Source organism: Podarcis erhardii (assembly GCF_964252035.2).
Source record: "Podarcis erhardii genome assembly, chromosome: 1".
NCBI classification, from domain to species: domain Eukaryota; kingdom Metazoa; phylum Chordata; class Lepidosauria; order Squamata; family Lacertidae; genus Podarcis; species Podarcis erhardii.
The window spans coordinates 85,707,795-85,729,942 of record NC_138497.1 but is presented as its reverse complement, the minus strand read 5'-3'; the positions used below and the strand labels follow the sequence as shown (position 1 = coordinate 85,729,942).

The window sequence follows — 22,148 nt, the reverse complement described above, 5'->3', positions numbered from 1 at the left end:
GAAGGAAAAAATGTTAAAGCAGAACAATTCAAAATAGATTAAGAAGCCAATAAATTCAATTACCAAGAGAATGATCAGTTCACACATAAAGATTTATACGTCTGAGTAGACATGGATACTCAGCTGCAGTGCTTTTTTTCTTTAAAAAAAATGTTTAGGGGTACTCTCATTTTCCTACTCATATTGAAATACTGCCCCTCAGTGAGGCCAAACTTAGAGTCACAAAATGTTTAAGGGTATGTGTACCCCGTGTACCCCCAGAAAAAAGCACTGCCTATATGTGTCTACTTAGAAGTGAGCCCCATTAAGTTCACTGGTGCTTACTCCCAGGTAAGTGGGCATAGGATTGCAGCCTCAATCTCCTTATTAAAAAAAAGGTTGCACATTAATTCTACTCACGGAACCCTACCTAGAGACCCATTTTATTTTGCTTCCTTTTCTGTTAGAAATCAATGTTAGTTGCTTTCCACATGGCATTTCAATCTAATGCCAGTATTTCTACATATGGCTGCAGCCATTCAGTTGGCTCTGAATAGAATGCTGAGCTTTCCTGACTTCCCCAAAGTTCCAGGAACAGTCATTTAAAGGCAATATCCCTTATGAGAATACAGGACACGAGGAGTTTTCCCTCTAATATCTGGTAATTCAAATATATACATAGAGCAGTTGAGATACAAGCAGACACACAGGTGCTACTAGTCTTAATACACTCAGTCCTCAAAAAGCAACAGCAAGCCCCAAGGTGGCATTTTGCTAGCCAGCTCTAGTAACTTAAAATAGTTATTTGATGAAACACAAACACCTTTTCTCCTACCCTATGAAAACCTAAATATATTCCAGCTCCTTCCCACTCCATCAAGTGGGTGTGACCCTAGCTGTACTTGACTGCTGATTCAATGAGCAGTCATGGTTAGTGGCCCAGCCGTGCCAAAGCTTTGATTAGCAAAACAGTATGATGCAAAGTGGTGCCATTTACTTCAGTACATGGAAACAGTGACACACGGTTCATTTCTTAAGCCCAGAATTCATGACAACACCTACCTCATCTTTGCCATGGAAGAGCCATTCACTCCCGTTGCTGAGTCTGCAAAGTACAAAAATCATTATATAATACACTTAAAAAAAAAAAAAAAGGTTACCTGGCTCTAAGGGTGACTTCTTGTCAGGAGGTCCACACAGAGAGTTGGAAGGGACTTCAAAAAGTAATCTAGTGTATCCTGACATTGCAGAAAATCCACTGCTATAGCATCCTTGACAGGTGGCTATCTAGCTTCTGCTTAAAAACATTTAATGAAGGAGAGTCCACACCTTCCAAGCTAGTCCATGCCATTGTTTCAACTTGTACTGTCTGGAAGTTTCTTCCTAAGGTTTAGTCAAAAATTCCTTTAATGAATCATTGGTTCAGATCCTATTCCACGGGAGTTAACAAGGGAGGGGGGATCTACTCTATCCTTTATGTGATAGCCCCCTCAAACATCTGAAGATGGCTATCATTTCACTTCTCAATCATCTTTTCTCCAGGCTAAACTCCTTTAACCTTTCTACAAAGATGGCCCCTCAACATCTTTGTCATCCTTCTCCGAATACAGTGAGAAGTGCAAATATGTGCTACTGCATGCTTTAAGAACCAAATCATTACAGAGTTGGAAGATACCAAAACATCACCTTGTTTAACTGCCTTGCCCTGCCTCACAATCCTGTACAGTATGTCCAACTTGTGAAGAGTAAGCATACAAAACTGCTCAATGAACTAATTCTGCCCTGGGCTCGTTTGGGAGGAAGGGCAGGTTATAAAGGTCATCATAAGCAAACAAACAGTTTGAGGTGACTCTGGCAAATAAGTGTTTTAATTAATGTACCAAAGTGCGCTAAAAAGATCTGAGGCAACAAGTGAAGCACACAATTAATAAAAAGGAAAAATGCTGGTGTCTGGGAGGCTTTCTTGTGTAACAGGCTGAGATGGATTAACTAAAGAGCATCTCAGTAACTCAAGCTGGGAAAGCTGCAGGAAAGGGGATTCAAAATTATCAGGGGGCTGGAGGGACTCCCCTAGAAGGAAAGGTTACAACATTTGGGGTCTTGGACGTAGCCAGGGTGGGGCAGCTGCCCCACCCTAGATCAAGTAAAACAATAGAAATACTTAACTAACTGACCAATCACGTCAGTTCTGCCCCGCCAACAAATATCCTAGCTACACCCATGTTTGGGGTAGTGTATAAAAGACAAAGAGAAGTGTGTCATCCCCCCCTCATTATACTCGAAACCCAGGATCATTCAGTGAAACTGGATGGTGGTAGATATAGGACAGACAAAAGGAAGCACTTCTTCACACAATGCATAGTTAAACTATGGAACTCACAGCTACAAGAGTTGTTGGTGGCTATCAACCTAATTTTTGATGTGAATTAGACAAATGCACAGGGGATAAGGCACACTGGCTGTATGCTGCCTCCAGGATCAGAGGCAGGGGTTAGCTCTTGTGTCCATGCCTTGTTTGTGGGCTCCCCATAGGCATCTTGGTTGCATTATGGGAAACAGGATGTTGGGCTGGATGGGCCTGTGGTTTGATGCAATGAAGAGTTCTCTTATGTGTTCATCACTTTGGACTGAATAAACATTTTCTAAAAATCATGAACTTAAAATACGCGTTCCACTCTGAGTCACACCTTGAAAGGCACCATTTCCCCAGATAACCTCTTGGTTGTTCAGACGGAAGATTGCCTATACCCAGAAAGCTTATCTTGCTAAAGGATCTGCAGCAATTGTTTGGCCAGAAACTGTCTGCCTTAGAGTTTGACCCAAACAGGCTCACACTGGAACAAAGTTTTGGAAAGCTGTTGGGGGCCTTACCTCAACTTGAAGACGTGTTTTTTCTTCTTGTAACCAGCAGCTACTTCACAGAAGGCATTCTTCAGCCGGAAAGGCTCCTCTCCATGGTAAGGCACACCCAAAGCCAAACTTTTGGCATCCTTAAAGAAAGTCAGCTCACTGTTTCTGAGCACACAGTATAACGTATTCCAGGACCTGCCAAGAAGAAACACGGCTTACAATAGGGGACACAAACTCTTCTGAGGCTGCATGCCACACTCCGAAACACAGCCCATTGAACACAACAGGACTCACTTCCGAGTAAACGTTTATAGGATTGTGTTGCGTGACTCCCGCCCATCAGACTCAAAATATTTGTTTTGTTCATTCCTAGCTCACTTTCTAGAATCTGAAAAACAGGGCTTGATTTTGTTCTCTTAAATAGAATTTGCTATTAGTGTCTTTAGTAACACTAGTTTTTTAAAATCTCAGATTTAACTTTTGGTGTCAGAAGAACATTATTATTATTGTATTCCCCAGGAGGAGCAAAAGCTATACCTGAAGATATATTTTTTTTTAATGATTTTTTTTTGTAGTAGGCAAAACAAAAGATCTTTCAGAGAAAGAAAAGCAAAAGTGACTTATTCCTAAAAGGATCTTTGTTCAGGAGTGTCTATTAAGAGAACAAAATGAAATGAAACAGAACATGCCAAGACCAGCTGGACGTTTCTGTGTCTAATAAAAATATCCTAGAGAGAAGATTGTGAGTTTGGCCATCTTTTTGATCACTGTAAGTGGTCAGAGAATTTAACAAAATAAACTCTATGGTGCTTAAAATGAATGACTAGGAGTTTTTCTTGAAAGCCTAAAATCCAATGTTTGGTATGCAATGGTTTCAGCATTTGAGGAAGGTGATAACCTCCAGAGCATATCCCAACTATCCTCCACAGCATATCCCAACTATGAGACAGCGGCACAACCAGCCAATAAGTATCAGATTCCACCTGTTTGGGCTAAAATAGTTCAAGATACTTGTAAGGACTTACAGCAGGGGTCAGCAGCCTGCGGCCCATGGGTCACAAGAGGCCCACGGGGTCGTTTAAATTGCTCATGAGCCGTCCCCAAACTGAGCCGCCTGCTCGGCGAGTCCCCGCTCTCTACGCTAAACCAGCGCAGTGCAGAGCAGGGACTCACTTCCATGGCACCAGAAATTGTGTCTGCGCATGCTCAGATGCCAAAAATCGCGTCTGCGCAGATGTGATCCAGCCCACAGAGCGATCTCCGCAGGAGGGAACCGGCCCAGATGAGGTAAACCTTGCCGACCCCTGACTTACAGGCACTGGGGACCACACCTTGTTCTTGAATTTAAGGATATTGCCTTTTTGAGCTGACCTCACTGGGCTACTGCAGGGCTGTGCTCCTGCATTTGTATGCCACAAATGCTACAGTCATGCTAAGAAAAGTCTCACAACAACCACACTCGCTTCGGCCCCAATCTCTCGAGCACAAAGACTTTGCCAGCATGGGCCCCCTTACACTGCACGAAAGCTTTTCACCTCTCCTTTCCATAAAGCCCAACGTACCAAGAACCTTTCACACAAGCAGGGGCGACAATGCTGGTCCCGCCACCATATAATCTTCATCATTTGCCTCGATCTGTTGTGAACTCATAGGATTTGACTTCATTTCATTTGTCCTGCAGTGGAGACCTACCTGCCTGTGGCCCCCAGCAATAGCAGCCTTTGTCAATGTGGTACCCTCCAGAAATTTTGTACTACAATTCCCATCAGCCTAGCCAATGGTCATGGATCATGGGAGTTGTAGTTCCAAACAACCAGAAGGCACCAGAGAGGCAATGGCTGATGTATGTTAATTAGGGAAGCTGTTGCCAATTCTTCATACAAGAGACCAGCCCAGAAGCCATGCAAACATTCAACTGTACCTGTTGGAAGCCCTCTTGTTAGGTGCCTCTATATCGTGCTTCCGTCCTAGGTAGCCCTCAAGTTGTACGCTGTGAGATCTATCCAGCTGTGCAGGAAGGGTGGCTGTCTCATCGATCTCGCTCACAGGGGTCTGGACCACTTTGAAAAGGGATTCCTTTGTGGAAGTTTCCTCACCAACCACTCTGATCTCCATCTCAGGCAGTTTTTCCTCGGGCAACTCTTCTGAAACCAATTCGTGATGTGGTTTCTCATTTTCTTGCATCTGCACGAGAGGGACAACTTGTTTAACCAAAAACAGAACCATTCAAGATGGCGTGTGTGTGTTTCTGACTTTTGCTCCATTCCATGGAAGGAAGTGAGAGTCTTTCTTCATATTATGTAGACTGAGGCAGTTGACTGTAGTGAACAAATGCTGTACCTTACCACTTCAGAGGGCTGGAGGGAATATTGAAATGCCCATCACTCCACAGGTTCCCCTGGCACAGCAGTGGGGATTGCTTTGTATAGCCCTCTCCCTTACTACATGCAGGGAGCTTTTTCAGAGGGGTAGGAATCAAAATATAACCCCTCACTTGCAAAATTCTACCACGCTTATCATCTCAAGGCTTTTACTCAAATTATGTTTGTAAAAAAGAGATGCCACTGCAACCAAGTTCCTTCCTGTACTATTTGGGTACATGGAGAAGCCTGTGTGTGTGTGTGTGTGTGTGTGTGTGTGTGTGTGTAGGGGGGTGGCAGCCAACACTGCCAATACTATATTATTGCTTTATTTTTAAAACCAACACCTAAAATCTGATTGTAGATGCAGTGATCTCAGTGGATAACCTGAACACTGAGCTTTAAATAGCAACACTAAAGACACAGAGATTCAGTGGTTTGAAACTCACCCATCCCATCCCATCTCCCCCCCCCCCCACTTTTCCAGTCCATGTCTGAATGGTTCACCCAGGAAAATCCACTCTTTGACAACAAACAGGTGCAAATGGCAATTTGGGTTTTCAGTGGATTGCTGTTTGCTCCAATTCAATGGGAAAGAGAGGGTTTTGCAGGGAAAGTGTGGGGTAAAAAACAGAGTTCAGATCTGGATCTGGAAAGCTTGAACCTGTGCCTACAAATGCAAAGCAAAGGTAAGTATGGATAAACCCTAAAATCCTGCTGACGCATCCTAAAGCAGCCTTTCCCAACCTCGTGCCCTCCAGATGTTTTGGAATGCAAATCCTATCAGCCTGAGCCAGCTGGACTGTGCTGCCTGGGGCTAATGGGAGCTCTAGTCCAAAACATCTGGAAAGTATGAGGTTGGGGAAAGCCGTCTTAGAGGATCTACAACTACTCCTGGGAAATGACCATTATTTCAAAGAAGGTTAAGTTTGTAATAGTCTACAGACAGCAATATATTTCATGCATTGATTTATGTAGCCCCATTAGTGTGCATGGTACTTTAGAGAATATGAAAGGAAAAGCTGCAGAAGTTAGCAGAGAAGGAATATATGGTTGTTTCAAATACACACGGTTAGGCTTAATTAGCCAACAGACTACATTATGACTTATAATCATAGAATCGTAGAGTTGGAAGGGACCGCAAAGGCCATCTAAGTCCACCCCCCTGCAATGCTGGAATCTCAACACACGGTCACCCATCCAACTTGAAAGCATACTAGACCCCGCTGAGCTTTGCAAATGTGCTAGCAGTTTTATTGCTGCAGCACTAGGTGGAATACATAGGAAATAATATGTTTGTGCTAAAGATTATGGGCAGAAAATATTACTTCTGGTGAGGGATTTCAAATAAGAGAGGTGTCACCATGTACATGTTATGGGAGTCAGTTCTGAGCATACAGGGCAGAAGACAACCTTTGGATGATAGATTGCTGGGAAGCTGGACTCATGCAATCCCTACTCATGACCAGCAGTCAACCACAAACCAAAGGACTGAGCCTAAGACAAATCCTAGTGCCCTCTCTTTTCCATCAACAATAACATCAGCCAGGCACATTATCAATTCACAGACAAGTCCTCCAACCATCATGCACAAGCAGTACATTTCAGTAATTTACCTGAGCTAAGTGGGAATCCCTAATGAAAAGGATGAATGGGCACAACTCAAACATTAATCCTGCAGAAACCGGTGGGCTCAGCTCTCCAATAATAATAATAATGTTTATTATTTATACCCTGTCCATTTGGCTGAGTTTCCCTAGCCACTCTGGGCGGCTCCCACATATCCCATTGTCCAGTTTTTCAGTACCAAACTACTGGTACATGCCTGGGGAAACAATATAGTGCAGCCTCCCTGGTATCATACATCAGGGCACCGGTGGAGTTTGCATGTTTTAAGTATTTCCCTGACATACAAAATCTCTGGGGCATGTCTAGCTAACCAGCATGCCAGACAGGTTTAGATCCTGTCTTCCTAACACAATAGCACTCTTTGTGTAAGCAGTGTTTCTGCCACAAGGGAACACTCCATTGTGGAATTTCCACACCAGTATTATAGTGCCTTACAGACTGTGTCATGTGATTTTTCTGAATGTGTAGATTGGCATTTACTTGAAAGGCCCCTCATTCCAGATGCACAAGGATGCTTTGGTTTGCAGTGGTCCACACAACTGATGATCCTAGCTTGGAACCATCATAGGCTGTACAGTGGCTGGAGCTGGCTTCACTTTGTCCAGCGTTTTAGATGTTCCACAAGATGTAGTGGTGGCCAACTTGGATAACCTTAAGAGGATTGGATAAATTCCTAGAGGATCAGGCTATCGATGGCCATGTTCTACCTTCTCTGTCAGAGGCAGTGTGTCTCTTGAATACCAATTGCTGGACATCACAAGTGGGGAGGTCCTGCTTTTGGGTTTCCCAAAGGCGTCTGGGTGGCCACTGTGAGAGCATCCAGATGGGTGTTTGACCTGATTCAACAGGCTCCACTTATGTTCTTACGATTCCAAGCTGCCTAAATGGATCAGCTGCTACAGGGCAAGAGGGACAGAGAAGTGCTTTGTGTCGGTAGGAGCATATAAAGCCAGCAACATTAGGCACTTCTTGAGGCTTATATTTGCATCTCATACTGCCTCCAATTCACTGGGTCAGAGGAAGCAAAAGGAACTGAGGTCAATAGTCCACAGCACAGCTAAGAAGAGAGAGCATATTGTAATGTCTCTGTTAGGCATGTGTGATCCCAGAGAAGAGCAATAGCTGGCAGGGAATGCAGAGATAAGCACCCTGCCCAAAGTCACTTTAGAAACAAGTTGACGGCAAATCTGCTCAGCCTGGTACTGCCTAGAAGTGATAATTCCATGCAGGGCATTGTAGACCTACATCACAATGTTAAGATCCAACTAAATATTACAGGGGACAGGTAGATGTTGCTGACCCATCTCATTCTTGCCTCACCTTCCTGGTAATATTTGGTAAAGAACATATGAGATGATGCCAATGTGTTCTTCTGCATATACCTGCTCTCTACAAGTGAAAGTCTAAGTAAGGGCAGAGAAATACTGACATCACTTTTCTTTTAACAAACAATACTGGGAGTTGTATGTTGGCAGGGAGGTGTCCTTGACATCCAGGTATTCTCTGCAATATATAGTTGGACACCTATAGTGGCTTCAGTTGTCATCCCACCTCTCCACTGAACTGAGGTTTTGTTTGGGGAGGGGCAGTGGCTAGGGATCTCTTAATAGCTAATTCTCAGCAGCAACCACAATTCCCAGGATTCTTTGGGGGGAAGCCATGACCGTTAAACTGATATAATATTGCTACAAAGGTGTAGCACAGATATGCAGGGTGAGTCTCAGTGTCGTTACCGCCCAACACACTTCCAGCACCACACAAGTCACCAACATAGCTGCAATGTTGAAAGCCTGAATAGAGGATGTTGGAAAGGGTCCTTGGTCACATCCAAGGACCAATTTACGCAGTTGTTTCATTCCTGTGGAAAATGCACTTGTGTGAAACTATTTATCACAAATCTATGGTGGACGTAATCTGAGCTCATGAAGGCAACCTGTAAACTGGTTTGTAATATTTGACTGCAATATTGCTCCCAGTTTTACATAAAAATTAAACCAGGTGAGACAGAGTTCATATGGTCAGCTGGAAAGCTAACCTGAGAGTGATTATTCAGTTTGCTAGTGCTTGGAGGGGCATGGTTTGGCCATGGCCAGGAGCTTCACTTAGTGTGCCAGGTGCAGTCCCTTGCAGAAAAGGGGGAATCTGGCCACTACCACACATACTTTGGACCACTCTAGTGTGAGACTGCCTTTGAAAACTGTTCAGTAACTATAGCTGGCTCATAATACCAGGCAATTACTAGAGATCTTTATTTGGAGAATTTGACTGTATTGCTTTTTGCACTGGCTTGCAGCATGTGTCCAAACCCAATTCATCCCTGGCTATAACCTCTAAAGCCACATATAGTTTAGGTCTGGGAAATCTGAAGGGCTATCTGCTCCCCACTCATGATTCTGTCCTCCTTTTAAGATCCTCTGGGATGCTCTGCTGTTCACCCTACTATCATTTGAGGTTGCTTAATGAATAACTTCGTGGTTGTACTGCCCAGGCTCACAAACTCCCTTCCCAGCCTTCAGAAAGATAATTAAAACTCTTTTGGTTAAGATTTGCTTTTGTTAACACAGAATATGTTTATGATGCTCCTGTTGTTTGCAAGTATATAAGCCCCACTGAGGCCTAGTGGACTTACCTTTGAATAACTGGTAGAAGAATTTCCATATCAACTGCATTCACTTTGTGTTTGCAACATTGAGAACTGCAAGTACATTGTGTGATTGTGGGTCTAAGTGCAGAATGTAATCATAGAACCACAAAGCTGGAACGAACCCCAGGGTAAGCAATGGCTCTAAAAACGAGACTCAAGAGCCAACAGCACGCTTAGGTGCCAGGAAAATATCAGCAGCTCTATCTTATGCGTGTCTAAGTTCCATTAACTTCAATAGAACATTGCCAGGTGTGGCCAGGAGTGCAGCCTAAGACATCTGTACTTGGACCACACAGTGTAACTACCCCCAGCATGCATCCAACATTCAACCAGCTGTGCAGAGTAGTGCAGGTCAGTCTTTGCCAACTTGGTGCCCACTGGCTGGGGTTGATGGGAGTTGTAGTCCAAAACGTCTGGCGGGTACCAGCTTGGCCAAAGGCTCTTTAGGTTATACTGGCTAATTCTGCATTGGCATCACACATTGAATGTAAAGCACACCAGTAGATCTGTGCTTGCACCAGGTCAGAGAAATTACTGGGCCTGATGCCAAAGGTAGGATTCTATTCTTCTTGTCTTCCTACCAATGCTGACTTCTAATGGAGCAGTGCTAAGGCCAGAACTTATTTTGTTGAGATCTTCAATAACTCCACGGTATACTTTTCAAAATGTCAAAAGCTTGCCTGCTTTTTCACATTTGTTGTGTGAATAAATTTTGTGATAAAAGAGCACAGGTGCCTATTTCACCACGTAAGCATGCTGTAGGAAACCCCTGCTAATCGAGGCTTCCTGCCATGAGCACAACAAAAGTGAAAGCAGCTTTGTCATAACATGGCAAGTTATAGGAATGATACATGCATTTCATCAGTTGTGACCTGGCCTTTATGGCTTTATGGCTGTGGTGGAGACCCTGGGTCCTTCAGATGTTGTAGCCCAGCAACATTTGGATGGCCACAGAACTCCTAGCCCAGCTTTAGGGGAAGGCTGAAAAGTGCTCCAGGGACAAATAAATAGGCTACCTGAGGCAACTCCATGTATGACTTCTGAGGAATCTTTTTAGCAAAGCGCTTCTTGCTTCTACAGTTTTGAATGTAATCCCCCCAAAAACCCTTGCGCAACTCTTATTGATTTGAGGCACATGGCAAAATACACCTAGACGCCACAGCTCAACAACTGAGTCTCTGGAAGAGGGGGAGGGTGTTAAAAATCTAAATTAGTGGAATAAATAATTTGGCCAAAGGTAGCCCCTAGCAAAGTGTTCCTCAGTCTTAATCGTCCCTGCTCCAATCTTAGGTCCAATGCCTTGTCCTTTCGTGCTGGCATCTGCTGGCTGGCTGGGATTCCCAAGTGCAGTTATTTTTCAGTGCTGTGCCAGAAACACCTGAAAAATCTAAACCGTTTTGACTATAAAAACTACAGCTGTGCTTCCTTTTCCTGGTGTCCTCTGCCCTCCTTATCTCATTGCAACAGGCCTTCTTGGTGCATCACAGTGAACAAGACAAAGTATGGAACGAGCTGTCCCAATGCCTGCAGGAATCAGACTTGTTTTCTCACAAGCACTCTTTTGCAGGGCACCTTATCCAGACACTTGGCCTTTGCTACTGTGACAGTGATCAGCTATTCCACAGAGAGCAGCAAAGCTCCAAGACCTTAAATACCTGCAGAGAGTAGATGGTCACAATAAACCAGTCCCAGAAGAAAACTGACAGAACAGTCAGTCCCCAGGGGACTTTAAAAAAATGGCTTTTGAATTGCCTGCGAAACAAAATGCTTACAAGTGAGGGTTTGTTGCAAGCGTGTGTACTGAGAAAACAGCGGCTTCAAGTTGCTGCCTTCTTTTGTGATTAGCCACGACTTACTTTGCAGTGTGTAGCATGCATACCCAATTGCCACAAATGTCAAGGCCAGTAATTGTTACCAAGTTAGTAGAAAAGCCTGGATGGAAGCAGATATGAAAGAAAAGCAGCAACAGCAGCAGAGATTCCCTTCTCTTTTTTTGGCAGGATGGCCTCCTTCAAAACACTACTCCAGGCCTCCAGGATTTATCCTTAACAGCGAACCTGCGAGGGATTGCTCCAAGGTCCCATTCTATTGCCAGGCTTACATGTGACCAATCATTCATCTGGTCATGCAAAATGGCTTGACCACTGGAGAGGCTGTTTCAGACAGGCACTTACTGCAGAGGTGGAGCCTTGGCATCAACTGATCTGAACAAAGGTTGAGAGAAGATGTCAGTGCTGCTTGGCACCCCACTCCCAAGTATGGCCCAAAGCCTGCGAGGCAAGAATGGAAGGAGGCTCATGTATTCTGGGAAGAAAGAGGCAAGGATGCATGGGAAGAAGCACAAGAGGGGACGACAGGCACAGATTGAGCCAGGGAGTAGTCATAATAAATAATAAATAATAATAATAATAATAATAATAATAATAATAATAATAATAATAATAGTAATTACTCCCAGGGAGTACTTTGGATGACTTGTCCATTAAAGGCACATTGAAAGTCTGTCTTCAGATATTAAGTTGGCGGCAACAGGACACAAAGAAAATTTTCAAGATATTGTAAGCAAGCTGCTTAAGGGGGGGGGCAAAGAGCTGTAAGACTAAGAAGGGGGAAAGTGAAAGAAGGCTGAGAGAAACAATGGCACAGAGAAGCGCAAAGGCTTACAGAAAGCAACAAAAGTGTTGGCAGAGTTGTGGATATTTTGCTGGACAGTACAGGGATGAGTAAGAGCAGTGGAAAAAAGCTGGCAGCAAGAAGGGCCTGCCTGCAGATTATCTGATGAGCTGAATGTCTTGCACTGTTAATGAGGAAGCACCTATCAATCATCATGTAGGAGGAAAGACCTGATTAGTGTATGTGGCGAAGACCGATCCTCTTGGAATGATGGCTTGTGCTTCCCAGTGTAAATACTTGTGGAGTTTTTAGATGTTCAGATACACAACTGCCTTGGATAAATACAAAATGAAAATGGATGTGGATGCACACTTGTGGGTGAGTGTGCAGGACTGAGATTACTGTGCCTTAATGCTGTGTCTTCACACTCCAACAAATGAGCCTTTTTAGAACAAAATAGAACATTTATTGGCTGCATTGTGCTTCTGTTGCTTAGGGAAACTTTAACTGCATGTTTTGGGCTTATTTTGTGAAGCCACGGTGCCTCCGAATCACGTCGAGAGGTACATGTGGAAGGAGAGCTACTACCACATCTATCTGCAGTAACAAACCTCCATTTACAAAAGGGATGGGGAACCTGTGGACCTCTAGATGTCGCTGGCCAATGGGTTTGATAGGAGATGTGGTTTAGCAACATCTGAGGTCCATAGGTTCTTTAGACCTGGTTTACAGCAAAAGTGAAAAGCAACCACAGAACTGCTTTTTGTTGGCATGTTATACTGAGGTGCATTGCCACAGGTCTTCCTTTGTACCTGTGTGTCAGGGAGCACCCTGCGTCATAAAGTAAGCCCAACTTTTTTTAAAAAAAGAATTAAGAGTTTCCATGAGTTTGGGTGCCTCTGGTATAGCAGGGATTGTCCTAACAATTCATTTTGATGTTTCTGGAAGCACCTGTAAGATTAATAGTATCACAGCTACATTGGAAGAAATCTTTTAGGTATGGTTCTTTCTCAGTTGCTTTTAAGAAAGGTCATGATCACAGCACCTTCATCATCGTCCATTCGTTGCCCATGATCTTCCATTTTACAAACACAAAAAGCAACCCACTTTTCCAGGAAGGGCAAGGTCACTCTATAAATTGCTAACAAAGACAGCAATGCAGACATGGATTCCATCTTGTGATTTAACTATAGGGTGTATTTTATGCATTTCTGCAGGCTCAATCACTCCACTCTTCTTCTCACCAGGCCACTGCATTGCACCACGTGAAAATGTATTGACTTATGCATCAATACACCTGACACATTCTTCCTTTGCAAGAGAATGAAACTTGGATCCTAAGACGATAGAGCAACCTGAGTAGCCCATGCTGGAATTTTGCTCATCACTTTCTTTTCACCATGAGTACAACAAGGCCTATCTTCATTCCTTAAAAGGGCAGAGTGGAATAAAGAAGAAAGCAAATGCTTATTAAAAACAATGTACAAAAAAATATGTTGTTAGAGTGGCCAAGTTGGATACAAAGTTCCCAGACAGATCAGATCTTTTCTTCAAAAGGGTTTCCCAAATGCCTGAAAAATAAAATATATATAGAACAACTCTCTCTTCTGGGTACAGTTGGGTTTCGAATAAACATTTGACTCCTTGATCCAGCATTCGGAGCTGTGGGTAGGGAACAGGAAAGACTCCACAGGAACAGCAGGGAGATCGGGTGGTGAGTATCTTTGAAACATTCATTCATTTGATGCGGCTGGACTAATTAAAATCACTTGGAAGCCAGGAGCTTCTTTGGCTTTATAAAGAGATCAGGATCAGGCCTGTAAAGAGGAAAGTGCCTCAGGAATCACTCCAGAGAAGGTGGGTCACCGATTAAGCTAAGAGTGTTTGTACTCTTCTCTCCACCTGGCTTCACACTTTTTCTACAAGAACTATCAGATACTGTACCTCCACCTAGAGCTCTAAACCCAAAATTATTCTGCACAAATGCCTTAGACTCTAGACCACTATTAAATGACCAGAAGTCTTATCTTCTTTTCCATCTAGTCACACTACTTACGATGCCCTGGGTTTAAGGTTTCTGACACAGAAACTATTCCAAAAAGCACACTGCTAGGCTTGTGTGCTGTTGCCAGGATCCTAACTGAGAAATGTGTGTAGCTAACAGACTAATCGTGTACGGTCAAAACTGTGCACCATGCTATAAGCATTAGACACCGTCAGATACAGTAGCTCATTCAATGAGAATACAGCAGCTCTCCAGTTCAAAACATATACACAATTGAGTCTATGAAGGATCTGTTACAGCAAAAATATAATTTAGGGGGAACCGCAGAGCAGCCTTTCCCAACCTTGGTTCCCAGATGCTGCTGGACTCCAACTAACTATCAACTCCACCCAGCATGGCCAATGACCAGGGAGGATGGGAGCTGCAGTCCAGCAACATCTCAAGAGCACCAGGTTGAGAAAGTACATATTAAAATAGTAACATTAATCTATATTTAACAGATCCATTTTGCAGATATACATATTGGCTCCAAATTTCCTGGTGTTTACTATATTTATCAAAGTAGAAGACTGTGAAGAGTACTGCAAGTTAAAGTTCTAAATAACTGAACATAAGAATTCTTTTTTTTCTTTCTTTCGCCAGAAAAATACATTTTGTGTATTTTTACAAAGATGCAACAAAACTGGATAACTGAATTAAGATGTGAAGGTTTCCAGGAAGGAGGAACTAAAACTGATAACTGACCAGTGATGAGTCTTCTGCATCAGGAGAAATGGCATCTTCTAAACTTAACTCCTCCTTCTTCTCCCTCTCTTCTTCAGGCCTACAGTAAACACAGAAGAACATAGTCCAGTATATAAAATGGAAACAACATGGAGCAGAATAAGTCATCCTCCCTGTGCTATTGCTTGAGCAGAGATGTCCACTAATAGCTGACGAGGGACCTTCCAGAACAGATTGGGGAGGGAGGAGCTGCCAGAAATTAGCAAAAATTGTCTACCCTCTTCCATTAGTGAATGCCTCCTGCTGGATCAAAAGCCCCTTTGCCTGTGCAACATCACCAATTAGATACAGCCAACTGCTGAAGTTTGTTTGTGTGTGTTTTTAAAGAAGAAAAAGCTATATATACATATATATACATATATATACATATATACATACATATAGATATATATAGATATATATAGATATATATAGATATATATAGATATATATAGATATAGATATAGATATATATAGTGTCTATACAAAGAAAACCATATAATTGCAGCGGTGCAGAGTGTGGAGCTGACGTTTCCAATTGTGTAAATAATGTGCGTGCAAAACCCAGAACTCAACCCCATACAACCAAACTCAGTATGGAACAACAGCAACAAAGAAAGACACTAGGAATTTCAGCCCTAGGTTAAGTAGGATAGTTTTCACAACCACAAGAGGGCAGCATCTCAGTCCTTTTTTTTTCTTTCCAACTCAACAAAGATCAACTCTACATTCATGAGATAGCTGTTGCTTCTGCCAATACAGTGGTAATTCGGGTTAAGAACTTAATTCGTTCTGGAGGTCTGTTCTTAACCTGAAACTGTTCTTAACCTGAAGCACCACTTTAGCTAATGGGGCCTCCTGCTGCCGCTGCTGCACAATTTCTGTTCTCATCCTGAAGCAAAGTTCTTAACCCGAGGTAATATTTCTGGGTTAGCAGAGTCTGTAACCTGAAGCGTATGTAACCTGAAGCGTATGTAACCCGAGGTACCACTGTACACCAGACTCAAAAAATAGTCTCAGGTTGCACTCCAGCAGAGGACAGAAATGTTAATCCTAATTGTGGAATTACACCCCTGGGACATCAATTGATACTGTTCATCTTGAAAGCACCAACTTCTTCAGCATTATGAGAGGAGTTTCGCTTATTGTGACCCAAAGATGTGGATAAGGCAGTGTTGAAGAGGTCCAGCAAGCTACATGATCTCTGGATCAGTGTCTGGAGGCAGTAATGGACTGGATGAGAGCCAACAACCTGAAACTGAATCCTAACAAAATGGAGATACTGTTGGTGGGTGGTTCTTGTGTCTGGGAATTGGGGATTTGGCCTGCTCTTGAGGGAGTTCTGCTGACACTTGGGGAAGTAACAGCCCAAAGGGCAACTTACATACATGTAACCTACCCCATCTCAGTTTCTGGCTCTGTCTCAAAGTCAAACTCCAGGTCTGTGGTCCTAGCCACTTTGTGCTGCGAAAGGTCTTCTGGAATCGTTCTATTCCTTAGTAATTCAAGCTGGAAAAGAATATTTTTGGGGGGATATTAAAGAACACACAGGGTGGGGTTTTTTTGTATAGGCAGATGTGAAAGAGGCCACTCCCCATTCCCTGTTGCACCTGTGACCTAATTTTCATCTACCCCATCCCTTCAGGGGTCAATTTTGCCGTTCCTACACCTACACATTTCCCCCATATTGCACTTCACTGTGCTATTTGCCTTTTATGTTGCCGTATCACTGCTCTAGGGTCTAGCACTGGTTTTACTGAGAAAGGTATTAGCATGCATTAGGGTGCTATAACAGGCATTGAAAGCAATGCTTCGGCCAATATTTTTTTCCTGACAAATATACGTATATTCATCTTCAAATTATTATTTTTTTCAGCCCAATACTCTCTGCAGGAATATTCAAGAAAGTGTTTTTGAAAAGCTTCACATTAAAATAAAATGAAACACAAATTAGGCTTTCTAATGTCGTACCTCAATTTTTGAGCATCTCGGAAGCCAAACATTTTGGAACCCAAACACCTAAAACTAATTGCTTCCATTTTCGAATGCACCTCAGAAGTCAAACGGCTTCTGCTGCATTTTTTTCCTTTTTTCTCCATTGACTTTGCCAACCGCCCTTTGCGCCTCGGTTGTCAAACGTTTCGGAAGTCAAACAGTCTTCCAGAACAGATTACATTCGACAACCGAGGTACCACTGTAGTAATAAGAAGCAACAGTTGGATCCCCATATTCCCAACCAGCTTGGTTAGTAGGTTTCCATTATTGTTAACCATATAAAGTGCTGGCAGGCTCTTCCTTCTGTGGTCTACTTACTGTGGTCAGACGCTCCAAGGCAGCAAAACGTTCTTCCCACGTGGCTGTGGATTTCTCAAAGGCTTCGTGTCTTTTCAGTAGCTTCTCCACAGCATCCACAGTTTGCCCGTAATCACCGCTGGAGAGATAGGGCTCCTGAGCAATGAGCCACGCCTCGGCCACTGAGGCATCCCTGGAAAACTGGCACACCTCGAGCACTGGTGTGTGAAGAGCACAAGGGAAACCAGAGAGAGGGTCATGACTCAGCATGTAGGATGCACACACATTGATGGCTGGGCCTTGCCCTACATGGAAAAGTGCCCACTTGGGTGGAAAAGCCCACCTAGGAAACACCTCGCGGGATACTTACACAAGCGAAGCCAGTCCCAACGCCTGTCCCACTTCTCCACCATCTCCCTCCTCTTCTCTGCCAGCTGCATCAGTTTTTCTTTTATCTAAAAGGAGAGGGAGGAAAGTTTTCTCTCTCCCTCCCTGCCACAGATTTCATGGCAGTTAGGTTAAGTGCACAGAGTTTCCTGCTCTAACTATGTATAATGCTTACACGAATCCCGCTTTTCTTTCTTACCAGAAAAAAACCCTAAGACAGCGCACGCACACAACAATGATGACATGGGCAGATGCTCAAAGCTAAGCACACCTAAGTGCCTTACATTTCCCTCTGTGCTGGGTTGTGGACAGAAGGCATGGAATGCCTATTAGATATTCACATAATATAGATGAAGTGTGGGGATTTTTCATTCTGTAGTTTCTTGGGACAATTAAAACTATTGCGCATGAGCAAAAAACACAGGCAAAATAGGGAGCAGCTCAGGCCCATGTTTTATGCCATGGCAGCAGACCCCGTCTTTAAATGAGAGTTTGCTCCATGTATGTGGTAGGCACTGAACTGTCCTACCTATTCATGCTTTTTGCACCCTCCACAGATCCTCTTCCCCCTCTTGGAGCTATGCACATACCCCACCCCCACCGTGAGGTTGCAGGCATGCACTGTGCAATGGAGAACCCCCTTCCACTCTCCCCATCAGCTGACAGGCAGGAGAAAGAAGTGCTTTGCCAGCCTATGCTCATCCCTTTCCAAAGTGCCAAGCATAGGGCTGGCAATGCCCCGTGTGCTATGGTTCCTATCTGGCTCTCAGGCGCTTGGGAAACTCACATAAGGGATTTTAACAGGTAGATGAGACAAACTACCGGTCACTCATATGATGACATAATGATTATCAGGCAGGCCGTCCCGCTCATCTGTCACAGGTGTTCATGATAATTCCCCAGAGTGAAAAAGGCTCTCCTTCCCCTAAATAGAATTCTGAATGGGTTGCTGAAAATGTCAGAGGGGGAGAGGGGCTGCTCTGTCATAAATGCCACCTGGACTCATGGCTGAAGGAGGAAGCACTTTCATTCCAGAAAGCCAGTGCCTCCATCTACACCCGCAGGAACCTAAGGTGGGGAGCAGCCATGCTTAATGCTTAATATATATTAGTCATCTGTCACAACAAAGCCTGTGCTGGGAAGCCCTCACCTCATCTGCAGCATGGTGCCTGCGCTGCAGCAGGGCTTTGCCAAGATCAAAGCAAGTGGTGAAGCTTTTCTGCCTGGTGTCTATCTCGGACTTTATGCCCTGGTGGTGTTTCATCAGAAGCTCCACAGACGAAACATCCCTTTAAACGGGGAAAATAATGGAAGAATAAACAAGCAGCAGAACGTTACTAACACCCAAGCGGTCCTCAGCCCAAGGACTTTTTCTCAAGTTGTAGGAGATCTCCTGAAACCAGTCTCAAAGGCATGCAAAGCCTGAATCAGCAAATGTGATGTGCAACTGGCTTCCAGCCAGGCTGCTTCCCAGAATGTTACAGCTCACAGGGCTGATTTAAAAAAAAGTGGGGGGGGGGATTATGAACTTGGTAAGCAGCTCTTGAAGGTTGCATCAACATGCCAGGAACTACAAATGGTTTCTCTAGCATCTGGGTGGGAAAAGAAAAAAGGGGGGCTGGGAGTCCATTCCCATTCCATCTTGTTACCTGGGCTTCTCCTGTGTTTCAATCTGCCGGATCACACTCTCCATCCAAGATATGAGGTCCCGGACCATGCTGAAGAAGCGAAACTTCTCCGCCGTGTCAACCAGCTGAGCCCGCCGCCCCTCACAGGCAGTCAGCAGGGCCTTCCAGGCCTTCACCACCTCCTGCTCTTGCTTCTGAATAGCTACGGCCCTTTCCCCAGCATAGGCTGCCTGCAGGCGTACCGCCACCTCCTGGAAATGCTGAACCTGCCAGAGAAGAGGGAACTTTATATTGCAAGCCAAGAACGTACACTTCACACCTAAGACCAGAGTCACTTCCAGGAAACCTGTTTAATGGGCATTCAGCCTGTCTGTGTTGCATCATTATCCAACACTTTCCCTACTGCAAAAAGTCTCGGTTTTGGGGGAAATTTGTTTCGGATGTCCACATCAAGCGTCTGTTTTGCAGTCTGAATTTGTTAGACGCGACAGAAGCCTGCTCAAAAATACCGGTAGTATGGAAGCATGCTGGCTATGCAAGTCTCTCCCAGACATGGTTTTCTAATTTTAAAATGGAAGCACAAAGGACCAGTTTCATAGGGAAACGAAAACATTGAGAATCTGGTTTGGGCTCCATAGCGCAATAAATCAAGAATGCCAGTTAAGCCAGAAGAGACTGCTTTCCTTATGTTCCAAAGTCTTCCAAGGGAGGATGCTAACTTCAATCAGATCTGGAAAACGCCACATAGACCTGTTCAATTTCCCTTTAGCCAAGACACACAGATGACAGAAAAATGTGGAAGGTCAAGGCCAAGCATCCCTGGAGTGCTTAAACACATATATTTCTGATCTATACCAGGGATTATACCAATACAGTTCCCCATGTTGTCCAAGCTATAGACTTGTAAGGTATGTGGTTACCTGCTGTCCCAACAAGTGGATGTCTCGCTCAAACGCTGTGTGCATCCTGTGGAAAGACTCTGCTGTGTTGACATCCCGGCCCAACTCCTCCGGCAGCTCCTTGTGCTTCTCCTCAATGAGAACCAGGATCTCACCACCATCATAGAAGAACTTGTGCAGTTCATAGGAGGCAGCCAGCAGCTGTATCCTGGTATCAATCAACTCTAACAAGTCAGCCCAGCTCTCATTCAGACTGTCCTTCAACTCCGCAATCGTGGCAGCTTCCGGGTGGCCAGCATCAATCAGCTGCTCAATTATGAGATTGACACCGTCCACCCGCTCCTGCCCGATGTTTCCTGTTTCCCGGGTGAAGTCACGGAACTTATCTCGCAGTAGCTAGCCAAGAAACAAACCAGAGAGAACATGAGCCTTCTAAGAGGTCTAATCTCATTCAACAATGGATGCAATGTCACTTTCTGTAGATCCAGAACCCATGTTCAGTCCCAAATTACAACATGAGACTTACTTGGAAACACACACACACACACACACACACACACAGAGAGAGAGAGAGAGAGAGAGAGAGAGAGAGAGAATCTGCCAATTTTCTCCTTTTTCTCTCTAGGATAACCATATGCAAAGGAGCGTAGGGCTCTTTTATTTTGCATAGTGATGTAGAAGAGTGTTGTTGTTTTCAGTTGCAGGCTGTCACCCAAAATTGAAAAAGCCTACCAACATATGAAAGCTTATGCCATACGACATTTGTTAGCCTTTAAGGTACCACAATGTTCTTTCTTGTTTTTTCTGCAGCACACTAATGTGGCTGATTTTCTGAAAACAGCTTACAACAGCCACTCTTGTCATAACGCAAGCTCTCTTCAGACATTAGCCAAGTGCAGGTATGTTGGAGTGACAGCACCATGCGCTCCAGCCTGTCCCTGACTAAACATAGCAACATGGTCTGAAGGGGGCTCCTAAGCAAGTTTGCTTGAGCGTGCTTACAAGTCCCCCCTGTGGCTGGGAAGCCTGAATGATCCCAAGGACAGGGAGGCTGGTAAGCATGTTCAAGGGAACACATTTGCGAGCCCAATTGTGACCTTGCTGCTGAATGTGGCAAAGTCAGGAGTAGAGGTGGCAAGGTTGTCGGACACAGCGCCATGTCTCCAACACACTTTTACTTTCCTAATATTTGAAGAAAACTATAGTGATTTCTGCACTCCAGGCTGCATGTCTTTTGTTATAAAAAAAAAAATAGTGCCTAAACATGTAAACACAAAAAGATATATTAAACACAGGATAATTTTAACAGGTAAAAGAGAAAAAAGAAAAAAGAAGAAAATGTGAATATGTAAATATATATGTAATCAAGAGGACAAAATAAGAAAATTAAATTATCCTTTAAATTACTAAATAGTTTGCAACAGCATATGCAGTTACTTATTTTCTTGTGCCTTATTGCACCAGTACATGGCAAGATTATTCCACTTAAAAAACAATTACTTGTTTGTTTGTGCCTTTACACCAACTTATAACATTAGTTAACTTTGCCATGTGGGCTGATTCCCATACCCTAACAAGCCACTCTTCCAGCATAAGAATAAATGATAACTTCCCACTGTAAACGTGCAGTGGTTAAACCCTCTATACATCGGGGGTTCCCTGTATGTTAAATGCAATTGAATTTTAACACACCCTGTACTACCTAGCAGCAATGTTTCATCTGGCCACCACATGACCGTGTGCAGTCAAATAACACCACTCACCACCCATTGTCCTCATTCACATGGTACTTGGACCCCTAAAGTGGAACTGGCATCTCAAGAGAGATGGGGGACTAAGACACCTGGCCACAATGGGCTGCCTAATGCACATTCTGACTGCTTGCTCACAGTGACATGGTCGAGGTCTTGGCCCATCTCTGGGGATGATGCCACTACATCTCTCTCTGCGATCCACTGCTCCAGGTCATCAACTTCTCGCTTCAGCTTGAAGAAGTGGCACATGTGCTCCAGCTTACGCCTGCGCTCCTCAGACTGGTCTTTCAAGCCTGCATACTGCTTGTCTACTTGCCCCTGCAGCCGGATTATCTCCTCCCTGAAA

The 22,148-nt window shown here is 44.0% G+C and overlaps 1 protein-coding gene across 9 annotated transcripts in view; it reads right to left on the bottom strand.

Annotated features, from left to right (window-relative positions):
* Positions 1 to 22,148, bottom strand: part of SPTB (spectrin beta, erythrocytic) — a 91,927-nt gene that overhangs the window by 4,926 nt on the left and 64,853 nt on the right. For 7 of the 9 annotated variants that reach the window (XM_081838095.1, XM_081838093.1, XM_081838098.1 and 4 more), the window contains 11 exons: positions 21,938 to 22,142; positions 20,070 to 20,444; positions 19,171 to 19,415; positions 18,672 to 18,810; positions 17,505 to 17,589; positions 17,156 to 17,352; positions 16,242 to 16,351; positions 14,825 to 14,903; positions 4,751 to 5,013; positions 2,851 to 3,024; positions 1,042 to 1,084 (listed from right to left, as the gene is read on the bottom strand). In XM_081838095.1, coding sequence (XP_081694221.1) covers positions 1,042 to 1,084; positions 2,851 to 3,024; positions 4,751 to 5,013; positions 14,825 to 14,903; positions 16,242 to 16,351; positions 17,156 to 17,352; positions 17,505 to 17,589; positions 18,672 to 18,810; positions 19,171 to 19,415; positions 20,070 to 20,444; positions 21,938 to 22,142 — 1,915 coding nt within the window. Of the gene's footprint in view, positions 1 to 1,041; positions 1,085 to 2,850; positions 3,025 to 4,750; positions 5,014 to 12,518; positions 13,893 to 14,824; positions 14,904 to 16,241; positions 16,352 to 17,155; positions 17,353 to 17,504; positions 17,590 to 18,671; positions 18,811 to 19,170; positions 19,416 to 20,069; positions 20,445 to 21,937; positions 22,143 to 22,148 lie in introns of those variants that run through there. The other 2 variants (XM_081838100.1, XM_081838099.1) reach the window with 2 other exon arrangements.